The 19,161-nt window shown below is 34.6% G+C and overlaps 1 protein-coding gene across 1 annotated transcript in view; it reads left to right on the top strand.

Annotated features, from left to right (window-relative positions):
* TRDN (triadin) overlaps positions 1 to 19,161 on the top strand; it is a 398,565-nt gene that overhangs the window by 251,466 nt on the left and 127,938 nt on the right. The window contains 4 exon segments of the mRNA XM_030316258.1: positions 2,826 to 2,858; positions 2,982 to 3,008; positions 4,988 to 5,014; positions 13,312 to 13,359. Of these exon segments, the coding sequence (XP_030172118.1) occupies positions 2,826 to 2,858; positions 2,982 to 3,008; positions 4,988 to 5,014; positions 13,312 to 13,359 (135 nt within the window).

Below are 19,161 nucleotides of genomic sequence, written 5' to 3'. Positions count from 1 at the left end.
GTAAATTCTCAGTCCTTAAAAAAGACCAAATAGAATTTATTTTTCAGGCTGGTTTCATAACCTCTTTCTCATTATCTTTCTTCTTGCAATCCATAAATATTTTGGTATGTTCATATTATATATATGACATTTTGTTCTTAACATGATTTACCCTTATAAGCACCTGAGCTCCGTGTAATAGCATTGCTTGAAATCCATCCCTTAGGCAGCATCTACTGCTGCTTTAACACTGTGTTAAAGCTGTTTGCTAACAGTAAAGCCAGATACCTTGAAGTTGTATCTTTTGCAAATATACGCTCTCCTCTGAAGAAATTCTGATATATTGAACAAATGGAAACAAAAAGCCCCAACTTAACCCTACTCGATCAGCTATTAAAAATCATCACATTCCCAGAATGTAGAGCTTTTCAGGATCCCAGTGATATTAAAAAACATCTGTTTTAAAATACATACCATTTTTGAAAATTTTATGTATGTTTTGGTACTGTAAAAGGTTAGGATGCTGAGGCATTCTGTGTCATAAAAATGCTCTAAATGCACTGTGGGATGAATCATGAAATTATAGTGCGACTCAGCCAGGGGGAGCAATCTATCTATAGAGAAGTATGTGTTCCTTCAGTTTCAGATTTATGTGAGTGCACTGCTGCTGATGAGCACGAGCACACGGAAACAGAAACACTGTGTAAACCATTGCACCAGCAGAAAAATGACGGACAACCAAAGATTTGAAAAATGATATTAAATTATATACACACACACACACACACATATATATACACACATATATAACCCTAAGGCCCTCGCTTTATTGCAGTCTATATAATTTAAAAGATCCTGCAGACACACTGTGTCTCCTTGACGATCTCAGGAGCATTGGTAGATTTAATTTAAGAAAAAAATGCCTTCCCAGGCATTCATTTACATCCCAACTGCTTCCTTCTTTGAGAAATTCAGTGGTTTGTGACTTGAGCAGTAATAAGAAAAAGAAAACGAATTTTCCTCTAAACAACTATTAATTATTTCTAAATTAACTTATTTGTTCTGGTTTATCATCTAGACTTGGCTTTTATTGTTGTTAATGTTGTATCTTTTAATTTGTTTGATTTCATTTTTTTGTCTTTAAGATTGTTTATTCAATTACACATCTCTAACCCTATATTCTTATTTTGCTTTTACTTTTCTAGTTGTCACAATTAAGAAGTTTTTTCTTTAGTTAAAAAAAAATCATGATAGGGAAACAGTGAAGAGTACATGGAGCCTTCCTATACATAGTTTTGAAAATTCTCATGATCTATAATTTTTTCAAAAAAAAGTAAAAAAAATCAATCATAGATATGATTTGGCAGTTTTATAAATTTATATTTATTAAAAATAATTCAATAGTTACATCCTGAATTATCCCATATAAGTGCTCTCAACAGCATTTTTCCTCATGTTGTTCCAAATTAGCACAGGTATTTTTTGCTTGTATGATGGCTTTCTGATGTTGATTGGAAGGCCCCCTTGTTTTACTTTGAAATTTCACATATCGCCGGGATTGAATTTTGATGCATACCCAGATTACTCCCACTATGTTTTTGATGGTCATCACTTTGCAAATTTCTTAGAAATGTTACATGATTGGTGCTTCGGTCCCACAGTAAATTAAGCAACATATTTAATTACTCCATGTTTTTCAAACAACTTTTGGGAATGTTCTTTAATTTTAGCTAAATCACCTAAGTGTCTGCTTTTTGACTTGTAACACTTGGTCAAGTCATTTGTTTTATTTGTTTTACTGCCTGGATGCAACCTTGTGAGTGGGTAAACTGCTCTTTATACTTAACATGACTACACTCTTGATAAACAAATTATACACTTGAGAAGCTCATGAGATGACCAGAGAGATTTGATGGCACTCTATGTTTCTGAAATACAGTTCTTAGAATTCTTTCAACGTAAACATCTTCCAGTCTCCAAAATGTATTCATTGAATGAAACTTAAGAAATCTTCACATACCTTCTCTTTAAAAAATCCGATAATAATATACCTATGTTAAAACATTTCTTGAAAATCTTCTTTTAAATTAATTTGACAAGCTTGTCAAGGGGAAAAAAAGGATTGCAGATAATAACACTCCATATAAAATTAGTACTTGCACTTTATATAAAATTAGTGCTTATTATAATAGAAATGCCATCTTACTCTTGAGGCCAGAATAACACTTTGCCTCACACAATATTGACAAGAGTGGATTCTTAAAAAGAAACACTATCTAAAAAGGACCCTATATGGAGCATTTGTCTTAAAAACAAGGGGAGTGTGTTTTGCTTTCCACTGAAAATTCAGTCTATTTTGGTGTTCTCAGCAAAGTCTTTGACTTAACCAAACAAATACCTTTTCAATATAAGAAGATTTCACCTTCGAAGAGGAAGTCCATATGGAATCTGTCCATCTTTATCTGAAAATTATTTTAAAACAGCTGCAATAATTATCCTTTGTGCTTTTTTATCCCAAATTTATTTGATGTTGATCTAATACAATAGGAAATTAATTATTTTCCATCCTTTATGGACCCTATTTAATTTTCTTTGCTTTATTAATCATGAAGAATTGCTCTTATATAGAATATTTTTATGCTGTTCGGTGCAGGAACTCAGTGAGGGAAAGAGAGGAAAGATTTAAATATACAGTCTTAGTCTTTTCATAGCAATTATCAGTTGTTGAGCCCAGCATTAGCACATACATGTTTCTTTGTGTTAAAGCAATTAAATTATGACATATAAAATTGGAATAATAATAATGATGGTAATAATAATAACAATGATAATATTGTTCCTTTCAGAACAGGAAAAGAAAGAAAAACATGTGGAACCAGGTAACTATTTTTAAATTCCTCTATCTTACTTTCATATTGTTACTTAATTTGCAATTGAATACTGAATTGCCATAGAATGGCTTGGAATTTTGACTTTTTTTTTTTTTCTTTTCTTTGATACAGCAAAGTCATCAAAGAAGGAACATTCAGGTGAGTTAGTCTGATGTTGCTGGGTTCTTTCTACCCTATATGCAATGTTTATTAATGTTGCAGCCTTATGACAAGAAAGGGTAGGAAATCCTTCCATCCCATAGTCTTTGCAAGTTCTTGACACAGAGTTAGCACCAAAGAAGTTTTTGAAAATTAAAGCCAAATAATTTGTTACATTCTTGCTACCCAATATATGTCTGTGAGCCAGCAACACCAGGTTGTTAGAAATGCAATATCTCCAGCTCCTTCCTGGACTGACTGAATCAGCATCTGTAGCTTCCTAAGTTCCCCAGTGAATTTTTCAGAGAGTGTTTAGTGTAAAAAACAAAACAAAACAAAAAACCCAAAAAAAAACAATACAAAACAAGAGAAAGACCACTTTCTATAAGTGCATCCAGTATTGCTTTACCTGTAAAATATGGAATATTCAATTCCAGCAATTACTCTCTCCCTATTCAAAATGTTACTTAATGACATTTCTTGAGTACTCAGGGGAGCTGCAATAAACGTAGAGGTAGATTTTGCCCTCAATATATTTACATTCTAATGGGGGAAAATTGAATTGAGAATCAGACAATCAGTAAAACACATATACAAACAATTCTAAAAATGCAGTAAGTATGAATACCAATGGTTTTCTTAAAGGTTTCTAGCATTTAGCCTGCCAATTAGTTATTTCAAAGGAAAATAAATGCAAGTTTCTAAACTTATTTTATTGACTTAATTTTAAAATATTACCTTTTGTTTTTGCCTTCAAATTTCTACTCAAGGAACTTCATTGAGTTTTCGTGTGTGTGTGTGTGTGTGCGCGTGTGGCCATAGATTCATATAATGTCCATTATTTTCTCCTCCCATTTTATTGTATTTGAATGGAAATTACATGTATTCAGTGCTATGTAAATACCCATACAAATATAGCTCAACTATTTACTAACCTCCAACACAGACCACAGAAAACCCAGGTTCAAAGCTATACTTCTTATTCTTCTAAGTTTGTAAAACTTCCTCAGACAACCCAAATCCATTTAGTTCTTCCTCCAACTAGTTTCCATAGCATCATCTTCTTTCCTTTATAATAGCACTTAATATATGGTCAGAAATTAGAGTGCTTATTTTAATGCCAGGCACACAGTAGGCACTCGATAATGGTTTATTGCATGAAATGAACAACACCAAATAGAATAATCACATTAAAAAATTAAATGGGAATGAGGTTTAAATAATTTCCAAGATGAAATGGTCACATACTTCACCATTTCACATTAATGTTGATATTACTTATCCTTTGGGAAGGAATTGTTTTGTTTACCTTACAGAGAACAGAGTATTAACATTTCCACAAGTAGGCCATAACACATATTCTTATTTATGCACATATGCAGAAAACTAAAATAAAGTATATATCATGTAAATATATAAAATATAAACCTGGAGAAACAGAGAATGACTATGGGTGTAATGAGTTTCAAGAGTTTTAATAGCTAACCATTATTGTCTAATATTAAACTTGACAAAATACAGTAACTTAAATTGCTTGAAATCATTATCTGTTCATTTCAGGGTATGATTACAGTGTAGCAGCTTTGCAGTAATTAGCTGTATTTTAAAAATTGAAACCATTGGATAATTTATCAATTCACTATGTTCTTTTCATATCACTTGAAGTAAAATGCATTGACTTGTATGTAAAAACAATCAGATTCTTAGCTAATTTAAAATGTAAAACAAAATGAATAAGTTGTGAGTGAACATTCTGTGTTGGGAGAAGATATATAAGTATAAAAAATATCTATGTTCATGGCATCTATTTATAATATATAAAAGAAAATGGAACAGTGTTGAATTTTCTCCTTCTCAGACCTGTATTTCCTTAGTTTCCAAGGTTATAGTCTTTTAAAAAATTTAAATAACCTTAAAACTATGTTAGAGACAGTGGACTTGTAATTAATTTAGATTTTATTATTTCTTGTCTTTAACAGCTCCAAGTGAAAAGCAAATAAAAGCAAGTATGTTGAATAAAACTTAAAATAACAGAAAGAGCATATTTCACCAGCTTACTAATTTAAGTTTTCTGCTTATAGACAATGCTAATGCTTATTTTTGAAGCTGGCTTACCAAATGTTTCTTGATTTTAATATTTGTTGTGTTGAAATAATATACGTAATTATTCAAACTTCCCTTTTCTGTGAATTTATTCTTCTTAAAATTTATTTTCATTTGCAAATGTTAATTTCTCCAGATCATAACTCCTTTTTGAGTGGTTCATAATTTTTGTTTCTTATTTTGCAGAATAAGTGATCTCTTCAGTTTCTTAAACACATCAGACTTAATTTTCCTAACAATTAATCACTTGATCAAACCAACAGGCAACATAATTTGTCTACCAGTGAAAGACATGGTGTCTTGAATGAAATGAAGCCTCCAACAACTTTAACTATCGCTCTTATAAAATCATAATTTCCTTTTAGGGTTTATATCTTCAGATTATGAATATTAACAGATACTATAATATACCATGACATTTGCATCAATAGTAGCTTTCACTCCATGCTTAGGGACAAATGCTGGTGTCTTTGATGGTTTTTCTCAATTGTATGAAGTACTTAACAGATTGTCATTAATGAAAGTTATTTTAGGCATAAGGACATATATTTGATTTCAGAAAAAATATACTTTAACTTCTCTAAGATTGATATACAGGACTTACTGTCAAACTTAAGTTCTTTGCATGATATAAATATAATTATATTTTTCATTTGGTTTGGAGCTGCATAGGTATGGTATTAATATATGAAACAAATGCATGTTTTATTTAGTGCCAGGATTTTGAGATAAAGTATTTCATTGGTGGATATATCAGAGAAAAATTAGAAATATAATGGAGAGTAACTTGGTGGGCATGTCTTTTAAAAAATTACAGTTGGAAGTGTTTATATAGACATTACAGACTTTGACTGAGAGGTGTAACATGAACCTAAAATTCTATTTATATTTTCATGAAAATTTTTAGTTGAATGTAAAGCTGATTGGAACTCTGTATTATGGAATCTTCAGCATGCTAATACTTAGTCTGTAGAAATGCATAATCAAGAAAATATGTAAAACAAAACTGATAATTTTGCAGCACTGGTAGAGAATGTTAGATTGAAGACTATGCTAAAAATGAACATTTTCTTCCCAGAAAAATGTGACATATAGATAAAAATGTTGATTTGCAATAAAACAGCCCTGTTAAGTTCTGCTATCTATGAGGCACACTATCCAATCAAGTTTTGAAGAGATCAGCATCTTTTGCAGGAAATTAGCAAATTAAGTTGCTAAATCATCTTAGACCCAATATAAAAGTTTCAAAAGAATTAATACTCAACTCTTCATACAGTTGAAAAATTTAGACTTGACAGGGGCATTATCGCTCAATACAAAAATTAATTACAGATAATTCATAAATTGCTTAAATTCTCTACTAACAGTGTGACCATCCATTTATTCAACTAAGAGTTGCTTTTCGGTCTTGAAACCATACAACAGAAGCATTTTTACCCATCTGCTATGCACAGTAAGCCATTACTTTATTGTAGGCAATAACTTTATTGCCTAAGGTAAAGATTGCTCTTCATTACAAATACTCTTGAAAATTCCTCATATAATATGGTGCACATAGTTTTTTGTATATAACCTAAACATTTGGGATATGATTTATGATATCCTCAGTTATGAGAGCAAATGAGAGTGAGATGTATAGTTTAATTAACATAAATTAAATATTTGTGTGATACAGTTGCTTGGTGTTGAATTAAAAAGGAGAGGTGAGATTGACAGGGTTAGTGCAAGTCCATCGAAAAATAAAAGGTAGTTGGTCATTAACACTTCATTCCAGGAAATAACCAGAATGTTGGTTGAATTTGTGGTGTGGAACTATTTGTTCTAGGTGCCGGAGGAAATCAAAATCACTGTAGGAAAAATACTGGAGGACACAGACAAACTCGGGAGCTCTCTTAGTTCATGGTGGAGGTCGTCATTGTACCATGAACTTGAAGGAAACAAAATATTTCAAATTCTAGAAGGTAGTACTATGGAGGGGCACTTAATACCTCTCTATATAAAGTTATGTGTCAGGGGTTATGTGGGTAGAAGAAGACTGTCTTGGACTTAGCAGGCATGCCAAACCTAGATTTACAATTTCTGCAAGTCAACACAAATTCTTTTATCATAGGACATACAAAAATGCTTGAACACACCCAATTCCCTTCTCTGCAGTCCATTGTAGCTGCTTTCCCACACACTGGAGAGCAACATAGGAGTTGACAGTATGATTAGCCATTTCCAAACAGGAAAAGATCCAAATAAGTAGATTTTTAAGCACTAGGTCATTTCAGGTCTTTAATGTTCTCCTTGGTGAATCTTCAAGAGGAAATGCAGTACACAGTGCTTAGCAACTATATTTGACCACATCATATCCTTTTTTTCCCTCCAAGAACACTTCAGTGACCAATGTGCCTCAAGACCTTGGAAACACATCTATATATTACTTCCTTCTTCGTATCAAGGACCACAGGGCTCTGATCATGTATTCTGTGTGCATGTTCTTCCAGCCTCTAGTCAATCTGAATTTTGAGCAAAAAAGGCTCCAAAGTCCAGTCATTTTTAATTTTTTTAAATAATTTTAATTGAAATGTCAGTAGTCATGCATTTTTCTTCCTTTGATCTTAGCACTGCATTTGACTTGTGTATGCTCAGCCACCAAGCCTAACTGTCTTTATTACTTAACTACACTTCAATACCTAAATGTGTGAGTCAGATGATTATCTCTTGATCTACTAATACATGTCAAGATTCTTCAGGAGAAACCAATACACAGAATTTAAAAGTAAAGTTCCTTTGGGGCACCTGACTGGCTCAGTCAGTGGAGCATGTGACTTTTGACTTTGGGGGTATGAGTTTGAGCTCCACATTGGGTGTAGAAATTGCTTTTAAAAAGGGGGAAAAAGTCCCTTTTGAATCCATTAGGTGTATACTATTAGAAAAGTACTTGGGGACAATTTACATTAGTTAGAAAAGTGGCATGGCTTTTGGGAATCAGTTACCTACTCTGTAATGGAAGTTACTGGGGGAAAATATCTATGGACCTGAACAATAGCTCTGATGTCAATAAGGTGTGTCTAGAACACAGACTGCATGACATGTATGACCATGTATGTCAATTGGTGAAGACAGTCTTCATATTCATATTCATATTCATATGAATAATTATTATTAGCACTTCCTTTCACTTGCTCAATTTTGATAATAAATTATAATATCACAACTCAAATTACAGACAAGGCTGACTGAATAAATTCAAAATAGTACTAATACAATACTAACAAAATACAAGCTACACACTTGGAAACGATATTTGTAGCACACATAAGTAACAAGAAGTGAGTAGCAAAAATTAAATAACTCTAAAAATGAATACAAGACATTGATAGAACAGTGGACAGAAAAAAATGGGTAAAAAGATACAAGTAAGCATCAAAAAAAGCCCACAAATGTTTTATAAGCATATCAAAAGATGTTTAGTCTCTTAGCATAATGGAATTTTAATTAGAAGCACAATGGGATACTATTGGACATGTGCCAGATTGACCAAAAAAGAGGAAAATTACTATTCTGGGAATGGTAATCATATGAAGCAATGGAAATTCACCATACACTGTTGGTATGAATGTAAAATTTGGGGGAACATTGTGGCATTTATCTGGAAAAATTAAACATGAGAAAATGCTATGAGCTAATGATTTCACTTCTAAGAAAATTCTTCAACATGTGCACCAGGAGACATGTGTGGGAATGTTTAAAGCAGGATTATTTATAACAGCACAAAAATCAGACATGACCTAATGTCCATTGGCAGAAGGATGAATATATAATTATTAGAATGTACATATAGTGGAATACTGTACAGCAGTTAAAATTAATCAGCCACAGCTACTCATGTCAACATGGCTTCCATAAAAAGTTAAACAACGATTTTGAAACAGTGCCAAAAATGAAAACTAGTTAAGGGTACTCCATAGGCAGGATCTAGGGCAGAGGTTTAAGAATACACAGAAGCAAAGCAAAGAAGTGATTTAATTGGCTGTAACTTAAATGTTTGCCTTGTTTGGGAAGGCTTAGTTATTTGGATGTCATGATAGTTGCTCTTGAGTTTTAGTTTCTCAGATTCCAGAAAAATCTAGAAGACTCTGGCTTTGGTTTGTTTCTATAAGCCACCAAAATCGCTAGAGCTACCCCAGTCTAAGAGCCTCTGTATGTGACTATTTTAACACTGCATCTCAACATGATGTTTTGAAAGAAGCAAATTACAAGAATTAAACAATATAAATCAATATTTATAAAGTTATCTCACTAAACAATATAGTTCAATCTATGAAAAATGGTCTTGTCTTTGTTTAGAGATAAGTACATGTAATAAACAACTGTGTTAAAAAATAAGAAAATGATTAATATAAAATTTAGGACAATAATAATTCTGAGATGAAGGAAAAAGCATGAGGTAGTGGAATGAGTAAGAGGTTTCAAAAGCTTTGGTGATATTTTATTTCTTAAGCTTGCTGGATGTTACAAAGGTATGCATTTTTTATTACCATTCATTAAAGTGCGCACATATGTTATATGCTTTTGTATCTTTCATTTATATAATATTTTTCATAATTAGTCAGGTTTTAAAAAAACAGAGTGAGAAAACAGAATTGGTGACACTGTCACAACTCCCTGGAGGCTGTGATGGACCACAGAGAGAGGAGGCAGCTGAGGTGGGAGGTGTATAGAAGTGAAGGCTGTGGTTGTCTGCAGTTATAAAGAGTGACATATTATGTTTCTGAACTGATGTGAAAGTGTCATTGAGGTGGAAAACTGATGAGGTAGCAGATAGAAGCAATATTTGCAAGAAAAAGACCTTGACTTGGCAGAAGGAGAAGGGAGGCAGGATGGACTGGTATTAAATTGGGGTGGGGACCCATCATCCTTTGGGATTGAAAGGAAAACAAATGGTGCAGGTACGTGCTGGTGAGGTGGTGAAAACAGGAGGTAGTGTAGTCTGCTTTTATTTTCTCCCTGAATTTCTCAACAGCAGCTTGCCTCTACACTGCAGGATATTGGAAGTTTGAGGAGGGGAGAGAAGGCATGAACCAGTTGTCTAGAATGGGAAAACAATTTCCATAGGTCTGTGCTAGTATTGCTGATCAGTGATGAACACTCCCCTTAACTACTGAAATGTGACAACTCAAGTAAGACCTGAAGCAGGAGGAGGGCCTTCCTCAAGTTTGGATGGCTGCTCAGGTGGCAGACATAAAGTAGTTTTGTGTTTTGAGGGTGTCATGGGCTCAATTGCGTCACTGCAAAGGATATCCTAAAGTCCTAAGTCGGTACCTATGAGTGTGATTGAATCAAGTTATGATGAGGTCATACGGATTAGAGTGGGCCCTGAATCCAATGACTGGTGTCTTTAGAAGGAGAGGAAGATTTGGAGATGCACAAATTCATACAGAGGGAGGAGAATCATATGAACAGAAAAGGAGGAATTGGGGTGAGGCAGCTATAAATCAGTAAATGCCAAGGACTGCCAATAACCACCAGAAGCTAGCAAGGGGCAAGGAAGGATTATTTCTATGAGAGTTCCAAGATGGCTTCAGAGTATGGCCCTGACAGCACCTTAATTTTGGACTTCTTGCCTCCAGAACTTTGAAAGAATAAATTTCTGATGTTTTTAGCCACCGAACAGTTTAAAAGCAGCCTGAGAAATTACTGATAACTGTAAAAGCAGATCACTAAGTGAATGATTAACCATGGCTCATTTAAATATTGATAAGACTAATGAGCAGGAGCAGTGAAAAAGGGGTAAGGTCAAAAGAACAAAAGTATTGATGGAGTCAGATACTATTTGGAAAAGGTTCTTTTTAAAAAAATTTTTAATGTTTATTTTTGAGAGAGAGTGACAGCGTGTGAACAGGGGAGAGGCAGAGAGAGAAGGAGACACAGAATCTGAAGCAGGCTCCAAGCTCTGAGCTGTTAGCACAGAGCCTGATTCAGGGCTTGAACTTATGAACTGCCAGATCGTGACCTGAGCTGAATTCGGATGCTTCACTGACTGAGCCACCCAGGTGCCCTTATTTGGAAAAGATTCTTGAGTAAGTGAGCTGTAAAATGAAGAATGGTGCCAGAGAATAGGATTTGGGGGATCAAAGTTTTGCAAGCAAAGTCCAAGAGTATGTTGGTAGGTGGCAGGAATCTTGTTTTAAGTGAGGAGGTCAAGGAAATGAGAGATAAAGCATACATATGAACTGTGTGTATGACTCCCAATCCTAGTTAAATATTAAAGTACCTTGGAAAGCTTCCAAATATATGAATACCCAGGGCTCCTTTCAGATTCATTAACTCAGAATCTCAAAGCTTTCAAAACTCTATAGCTCACCATAGACCTACTACATCTGACACCCATAGACTTGTAATAGCCCCCAACTTATTCTAATGCTCAACCGTGATTGAGAGTGGTTCTTAATGAAATCTCACAATAGTAGAGGAAGACAACTATGTGCAAAAATACTCAATGAGGGATGGTGCTAGAGTATAAGGTCAATAATGACAATAAGAGGAGGGATCAAGCCAGATACAAACTGATAGTGTACACTTCAAAGGAAATGAGATTTACGGAAAGCCAGGAGATAACAACCATTGAGAAATAATAGACACTTTGGTATGTAAGGGTTGGGAAAACAAACATTCTCCATTTTAGAAGTCTGCTTGCAGAGTTGCAGAGGCCTTAGGGAGCTAGGGGGTGGTTAAAAGAAGACAGCAAAGCTCATGCTCTGAATAGGGGCTGAGGATACTGTTGCATATACTGTAGTGGAGAGTTGGAAGGACTTTGGTAAGGATCTGTTTTTAGGAGAAATGTGAACTCTGTTTTCTGCCGGAAGCCTAGGTTCATGGTGGTAACTGAGGTAAACACAAATGGGGATCACAGAAGGATTCAGCTTGATGGTCTCTTAGGGGATATTTGGTAATCAGTTTCCAAACTATGGTCTGGACCAAAGGCATAAGCATGACCTGGGAAATGATTAGAAATGTAAATTCTCAGGACATGCCCTAGACTCTTTGAATCACAAACCATCTGGGCTGTGTCTGCGTTTTAACAGCCCACGGGGTGACTCAGATGCATGCTGAAGTTTGAGAACCACTAGTGTAAAGTCTTTATCTGGAAGGTGTACAACAGCCAGGGGTCTGCATAGTCCTGGAGCTCAGGGTCTTAAGACAGCCTGGAAGAGGTTATTTACATGACTTCTTGCATAGGCTCAAATTGCAAAGCTCATGATATCTAATATGGTAGAATTAAAGCCTGAACATGATGTGAAGGCCTCTTCTGACATCTGATCTTTCTCACAGCCCAAGGTCTATGGCATAAGGATGGAGGGAGAGGGGGCATGAAGAGTCCTGTTGTGTGGTTGTTCCTAGAGCTCAGCTGCTGAGTGCATATGAGTGAGGGGGATACGTACACATACTAATGAAAATAAAAGTAAACATAAAAATACAGGTGGCCAAGGAGAACAACATCAAAAAATAAAAAGTCAGTAAAATGAATAAATATTTGTAAATATTCACCAGTTCATTGTTATTTTTGTTATTTTCCTATAGACTGGAGAAAGTTCTTTCAATTAGCTATGATTCGAGGTCCAAAATTTTGTACTAGGACCAGCATTTCAGATTATGTCTTCCAGACAGCTCTCTTATATTCCACACCAGATAAACTACATGAGAAATCACAGGAGGCCACTTTGGCCTTTAAAAAATTTTCTCTCTCTCCAAGCAATATTCAAATGGAATTTTCCATAATATTACAGCTAATCTTTTATAATATAGAGCTAATTGATTGAGATCGAATACTGCTTGCCATCCCCATAATTAAAGGCTAAGCGAAAAAGTCCTCTTCCACACAACTCACACATCATTTTACATTTGAATATAAACTAATTAGTATTCCAGTGTATTTTGTGAAATAAGCCACCTTGTTTTATGGCCACTACTTACATAGGCATTAAAATTTAATACGGCAGAGCAGTATGTGGGAGAGATAAGAGAGTTCATTACTTTAAAAATATGTAAGTACTTTATAGAGTGGCTCTTCTTTGCTGCTTGCTTTGCTCTCAGGCGCCACACATATTTTATCTTTTGGGCACTTTTAGTCTTGTCTGACTTACAATACCATAAGATATCGACCTGGCATCTCTGATATCCATTTCTCATTCTTTAATATCTGAATTTGCAGAAACTGAACGAGCCAAAGAAGAGGCTGGTGCTGCCTCAACTAAAAAAGGTAAATGCAGCTTGAAGAAAAAGATGTCATGGCTATAGCTTATTTCTGCTAAGGTTCCTAACTTAATGTATTGTTCGGTGCTTATAAAAGAGGTCTAATTTATTGATTTTGCTATTTCATTGACACAGAAACAAACCCACTTTGCATAAGATTTATGGTATCCATGTTAACAAGGCTTTTGTGTTCAGTGTTCTAGTGCCAATGGTTTCACTTCTTTAAGGTCATGAACTAAAATGAGTAATTATAGTCTACTTGCAAGTTAGTTTTCAAAAAATTGAAGAAATGCTGCTATTCAAGCTGAACAGGATCCCAATCATCTGGAGAGTATTCAAGTACAATATACTGCCTTAGGAAGACAGCGCTTGAACAAATGAAATATGGACTAGTAGAGCTGATGTGAACAATGTTCACTTTGTGCTTGCATAATATTAAATTAGAAAATATTAAATTGAAATGCTCACTTGGGGATATTTTGCTCTAAAAAATATTGGGAAGGTAGGGATTTAAGTTTTCAAAGTTATTTCTCTTGTCATATCTAATCACAGGCCTACATATATGAATTTCGATGCCTTTTAGGAGACATTAAAATAACATGTTTATTTTTATTTTTTTTAATGTTTATTTATTTTTGAGACAGAGAGAGACAGAGCATGAATGGGGGAGGGTCAGAGAGAGGGAGACACAGAATCTGAAACAGGCTCCAGGCTCTGAGCTGTCAGCACAGTGCCCGATGCAGGGCTTGAACTCACAGACCGCAAGATCATGACCTGAGCTGAAGTCGGCTGCTTAACCGACTGAGCCACCCAGGCGCCCCTAAATAACATGTTTAAAACAGTAATATACATTAAAAGTAATCATCATGATGAAAAGTTTTACATATTCCCTATTCAAAATAATCTGGAACAATTCTACAATTTGTGACTCTTCTTTACAAATAGAAATGAAGTCAGCAATATATCCAATGTTTTCAGAAGTATCTCAAGAGACAATTGAACAACCTTATACTTAACATACACTCACACACACACGCACACACACAAACCTACACACATACCATTTCACACATACTTCCCCAAAACAACATCACCTTTTACTCCTAAAACACTCTCTATTGCATATGCTTTATAAAGAGAATATATATCAGCACTCTAGGAAGACATAAAATGTAAATAACACATATCCACATTCTCAATACCAAGTAATTTATATATGTATAATATTATATATGTGAATATAAATATATATTATATATATGAATATAAATGAATACATGGATATAAATTAATATAATATACATTTATATATTAGTTAATAAACCATAATATAAATTACTATATTTAATTAATATATAAATTAATGTATAAATTAGTATACATATGTATGTCTAAGACAAAAATTAGATAAAGAATACTTTAAGAAAAGATATAAATTTTTGTAAAGTAATAATTAGAAGCTAGAGTTACTGAAATTAATGGATGCCTTCTCTTAAATACAGTTCTATTTATTATTCTAAATTTACCACACATAGGAATAAAATGTTTCCTAATTATATCTTTTTCTAATAACCTAAACTATTTTTGATAAGTGATTGAAGTAAATTTAGCTCAGTATCAATGTGTCCTAAGCGATAGAGTCATAAATCATCGAAGTCACTTTAATGTATCTCATTCTTTTGTGGGGTCTTATTTTCAAATCAGTTTTCCTTGTTGGCATTAAGTGGAATGTGGGTAATATTTGCTTGTTTCAGAAAGGATGATGCCATGGTATCATGAAAAGGCTGAAGGTCTATAGATTCAGGAAAAGTCATTAATATAGGGAAGGGTACAAGTGTACATGGGTCCAGGAAGTGAATATGACACCAGCATATGGATATGTGTTAAAAGCAAGAACAAAAGCAAGACAAAGTTGTGGTTCAGAATTGGTAGCCAAGAGTGAGGCTAATGGTGTCCAAGTACCGGTATTTGGGTTTCATTTGGAATTAGATTTCAAATATAGAGCCTTAGGAAATTCCTCATTATGAAAGGCAGCCTGGAGACAGAGTTAAGAAGAGAAGATTTGAGGCACCTGGGTGGCTCAGTCGGTTAAGTGTCCGACTTCGGCTCAGGTCATCATTTCACAGGTGATGGGTTCGAGCCCCATGTGTGGCTCTCTGCTGACAGCTGAGAGCCTAGACCCCGGTTCGGATTCTGTGTCTCCCTCTCTCTCTTCCCTTCCTCCTCTCATGCTCTCTCTCTGTCTCTGAAAAATAAATAAAAATGTTTAAAAAACTAAAAGATAAACTAAAAAAAACAAGGAAAGATTCAACTACTTGGAGGTTGAGCCCTGCACAGACTCTCAATTACTTGGAGCCTGGATATTTAGGATAGAAATACAAACACACATAGTTTGAGTCCAATCAGATCAAACTGGAGTGAACAAAGATACTTAACTGGGACTGAACCATCACTTTGTTAACTCACTGGGAACTTCAACCAAAAATGGTCCCTGAGTTTATAGTATGGCCAAACATTTCGGTTGGGGTTAAGTAGACCTGATTGCTAGACTTAGAGTGAAATGAAAAAAAAGAACTAATCTTTTTATGAAAATAAACTATTGGCACCAATTACTTTGCTTCTAGTAAATATTAGGTCTCATGCCTCAATTCTTAAATATGATTCTGCACATTGGGTTTGCCTGCAACCACAGCACGGCAGAAGCAAGTGATCCTTCCAAAGCTCTCATAAATAAATGGAAATTCAGGTAGTGCTTTTCCAATTTAACAACTTACAAAAAGTAGAAGTCAACATATACTTCATTCATTTGTCAACTAGTTTTTCTGTCCCCTACACCCTCACTGACAATCAGCCACACAAAACAATAGATACTGTTTCATCATGGATTTAACCCCTAATCTCCACAACAGTTAGCATATTTTACAAGATGTTCAACTTGTAGTCTTTTCAAAAATAAGTAGAATAAGAAAATTATGTAGGGGTTATTTTTGTTTTCAAAACTTTGGAAATTGTTTTTCTGCATTGAGGTTTGAACTAGGAACTGTATATGCAATCAATGTTAGGTGGAAATTACTAATTTTGCAATTGTTTTAAAATTTTCACAGTTAAAAAAAGATTATTTTAAATTAATTGCAATGTGCCAATTTATATATCTAGTATAAATTGTTTGATCTTAAGCCAGATTTTAAGTCATATTTTCTTTGGGGATATATATATATATATATATGGTCATCAATATATCATCTTACCAACTTAAATTTGTTTTGCAGTATTCAAATCATTTTTACTTTCATTTGACACATATTTATGGCTTACACATTGTATACAGAATTAAGGGAAAATGTAGATGTTAATCTTGTTATTGAACGACTTAAAATACTGAAAAATAGGAATTTAAGTTGTTTAAACCTCATTTTTTGCTATCACATAAAAGTTTTCTACGTAATTATAGTTTATGGTTTAAAGCCAACAGGGTAAGAAATAAATACAGATAGATTTCCATAGGAGTTTAAAAATGATTTGCACCTGGGGTAAAGCAAAGATTTACTACCTAAGATGACTTTAGAGTTAAGTCTTAAATAACAGATAGAATTTTGTTATGTAATCATTAGTTCGAAGGGTAACCTGGGTACAGGTAAAATAACAAGGCAGTGGTGGGAAATTTCAGGATGTATATGAGGAATGGCAAGAGAGTTACAGATATGGCATGAATTAATACAGCCTGGGGTAATAAAGCTATAAAGAGGCCTGATTTTAAAATTGGACTCCATTCCATGAGCAACATGGAGTTAATGAAAATTTTAAGTTTAGGAATAACATTCAGACATTTGCTTTAGGAGGAGGTAGGGTAGGTAGGATGCAATAATGTAGGTGACATGTATTAAGACCTGGTATTAATTATGAGATTGCAAAGGAGGGCTATTAATAGAATTTGACAACTTACTAGCTTTGGGAGGGAAAAAAGAAATGATTTAATGACAATAAGTTTTCAGACTGGGTGCTAGAAGAATATTATTGATATTCTTATAAAAATTAAGAAGGAAGATGAGAAGTAGTTTGGGGAGGGAAGGCAAGATTTATTTTAGACATATTAAAGTGCTGGCCGCACATGCAAGTGACTTCCCATAGGTGGTTCCAAATATAATACTAGAATTTCAGACAATTGCAAGACTGTAGATATAGAGGTGGGTGTCTTCTGCATGGGATTACCGGTGGAAACAGTTAAGAGTCCATGAGCTTGTCAGGAAGAGACGGCCTAGAGTGAGAACAGGGCTGGTGTGGAGTGTTAGGGAACATTGACATTTGGAAGAAGGAGGGCAAGGAAAGTCAAAGAAAAAAAAAAGGACAGAAAAAAGTGACTAGAAAGATGAGGCTAAAGAAAAATAGATGTAATTATGTATAATGTCATAGTCACCACAGGAGAATAAACCATTTTAGTGACAAGGTGGAGGTCACCAAGTCATTGCCAAGCAGATTATTGATTTTTAAAATAGAATTTTTGGGGCACCTGGGTGGTTCAGTCAGTTGAGCATCTGACTCTTGATTTCGGCTCAGATCATGATCCCAAGGCTGTGGGATTGAGCCCTGTGTTGGACTCCATCCTGAGAGTGGAGCCTGCCTAAGGTTCTCTATCTCTCTCTGTCTGTCTCCCCTTCCCTCTACCCCTCTCACCCACTCATGTGTGCTCTCTCTCTTGAAATAGAAAATAATAATAAAATAGAATAAAATAAACACATTTTTAGGGGAATGGCACACTTGAAAGCTAAAGAAGGACAAATTGAGGGAAGAGGTAATGAAACATACAGGCAATCATGCTGAAGAAAATGGCTTGGAATAAAAGGAGAAATAGGTTAGTAGCTTGGTGTTCTTGTTTAATTTAGAGCCATCTCCCCTTTAATCTCAGAGGTAAAGTGTTTATTGTTCTTGTCAAGACGAGCTTCTCCAGTTGTGTCCCCTTTAATCAGTCACCCATGCATTTTTGTGGTATCATAATCTTTCCCATTATTGATTTTGTTTTGGAAATAGTATTCTCAATTTCAAAACTCCTTTCTTGGTTAATATTTCCCTCTCTGCCATTTTGTCTCCTCCACATTTTATCCAGTCTTCTGGACACTGGAATGCTAGCACCCCTTCCGAGCTCCCGCAAGGATGAGGCTTCTGTCTCTACTGTGCCACTGATGTTCTGGATAATGCTGATGATTTTATCATTGCTAAACCAAAGGAGCCATTCGGCACTCACATAATAGGCTTCTCAGTTTTATTTACCATTTTATCTCTTCTCTAAGCTTCTCTTTTGTTGGCTTATCATGAGAACATAGCCTCCTGGTTCTCCCCCATATCCTCTGACCTTTATTTGTGACTCGTGTCTCTTTTTTCTTTGCTGACCCTTCAATTATTGATGTTCCCAGATTCCATTATTAATCCTCTGAACTTTTCATTTTATATTGTCTCTTTGTGAGATATGTCCACTTCCAAGGTTGAAATTCTGCCCTATATCCTGAAGATTCCCAGTTGTATGTTGCCACTTCAGGACTTCTCTGTGAAAAGGTTTTTTCCCTCAAATTTCAAACTTATATGTTCAAATGTCCAACAAACACCTTCAAATATAACCTGTTTTAAACTAAATTCCTCGTATCTCCTTCCCAACTTGCTTTTCATTATCATTGGTGAAAATACAATCTCTCTTCACTTCACTGGAAAACGGGGGGTGATTTTTTATCTTTCTTTACTTCATCTTATTAATCTCCAAGTGCTGCTGATTTTATCTCCTTAATATTTCTTGAACGTATTCCTCTTATTCATAACTGAC

Source organism: Lynx canadensis, chromosome B2 (assembly GCF_007474595.2).
Source record: "Lynx canadensis isolate LIC74 chromosome B2, mLynCan4.pri.v2, whole genome shotgun sequence".
Taxonomy (NCBI): domain Eukaryota; kingdom Metazoa; phylum Chordata; class Mammalia; order Carnivora; family Felidae; genus Lynx; species Lynx canadensis.
This window is presented reverse-complemented; position numbering and strand designations above follow the sequence as displayed.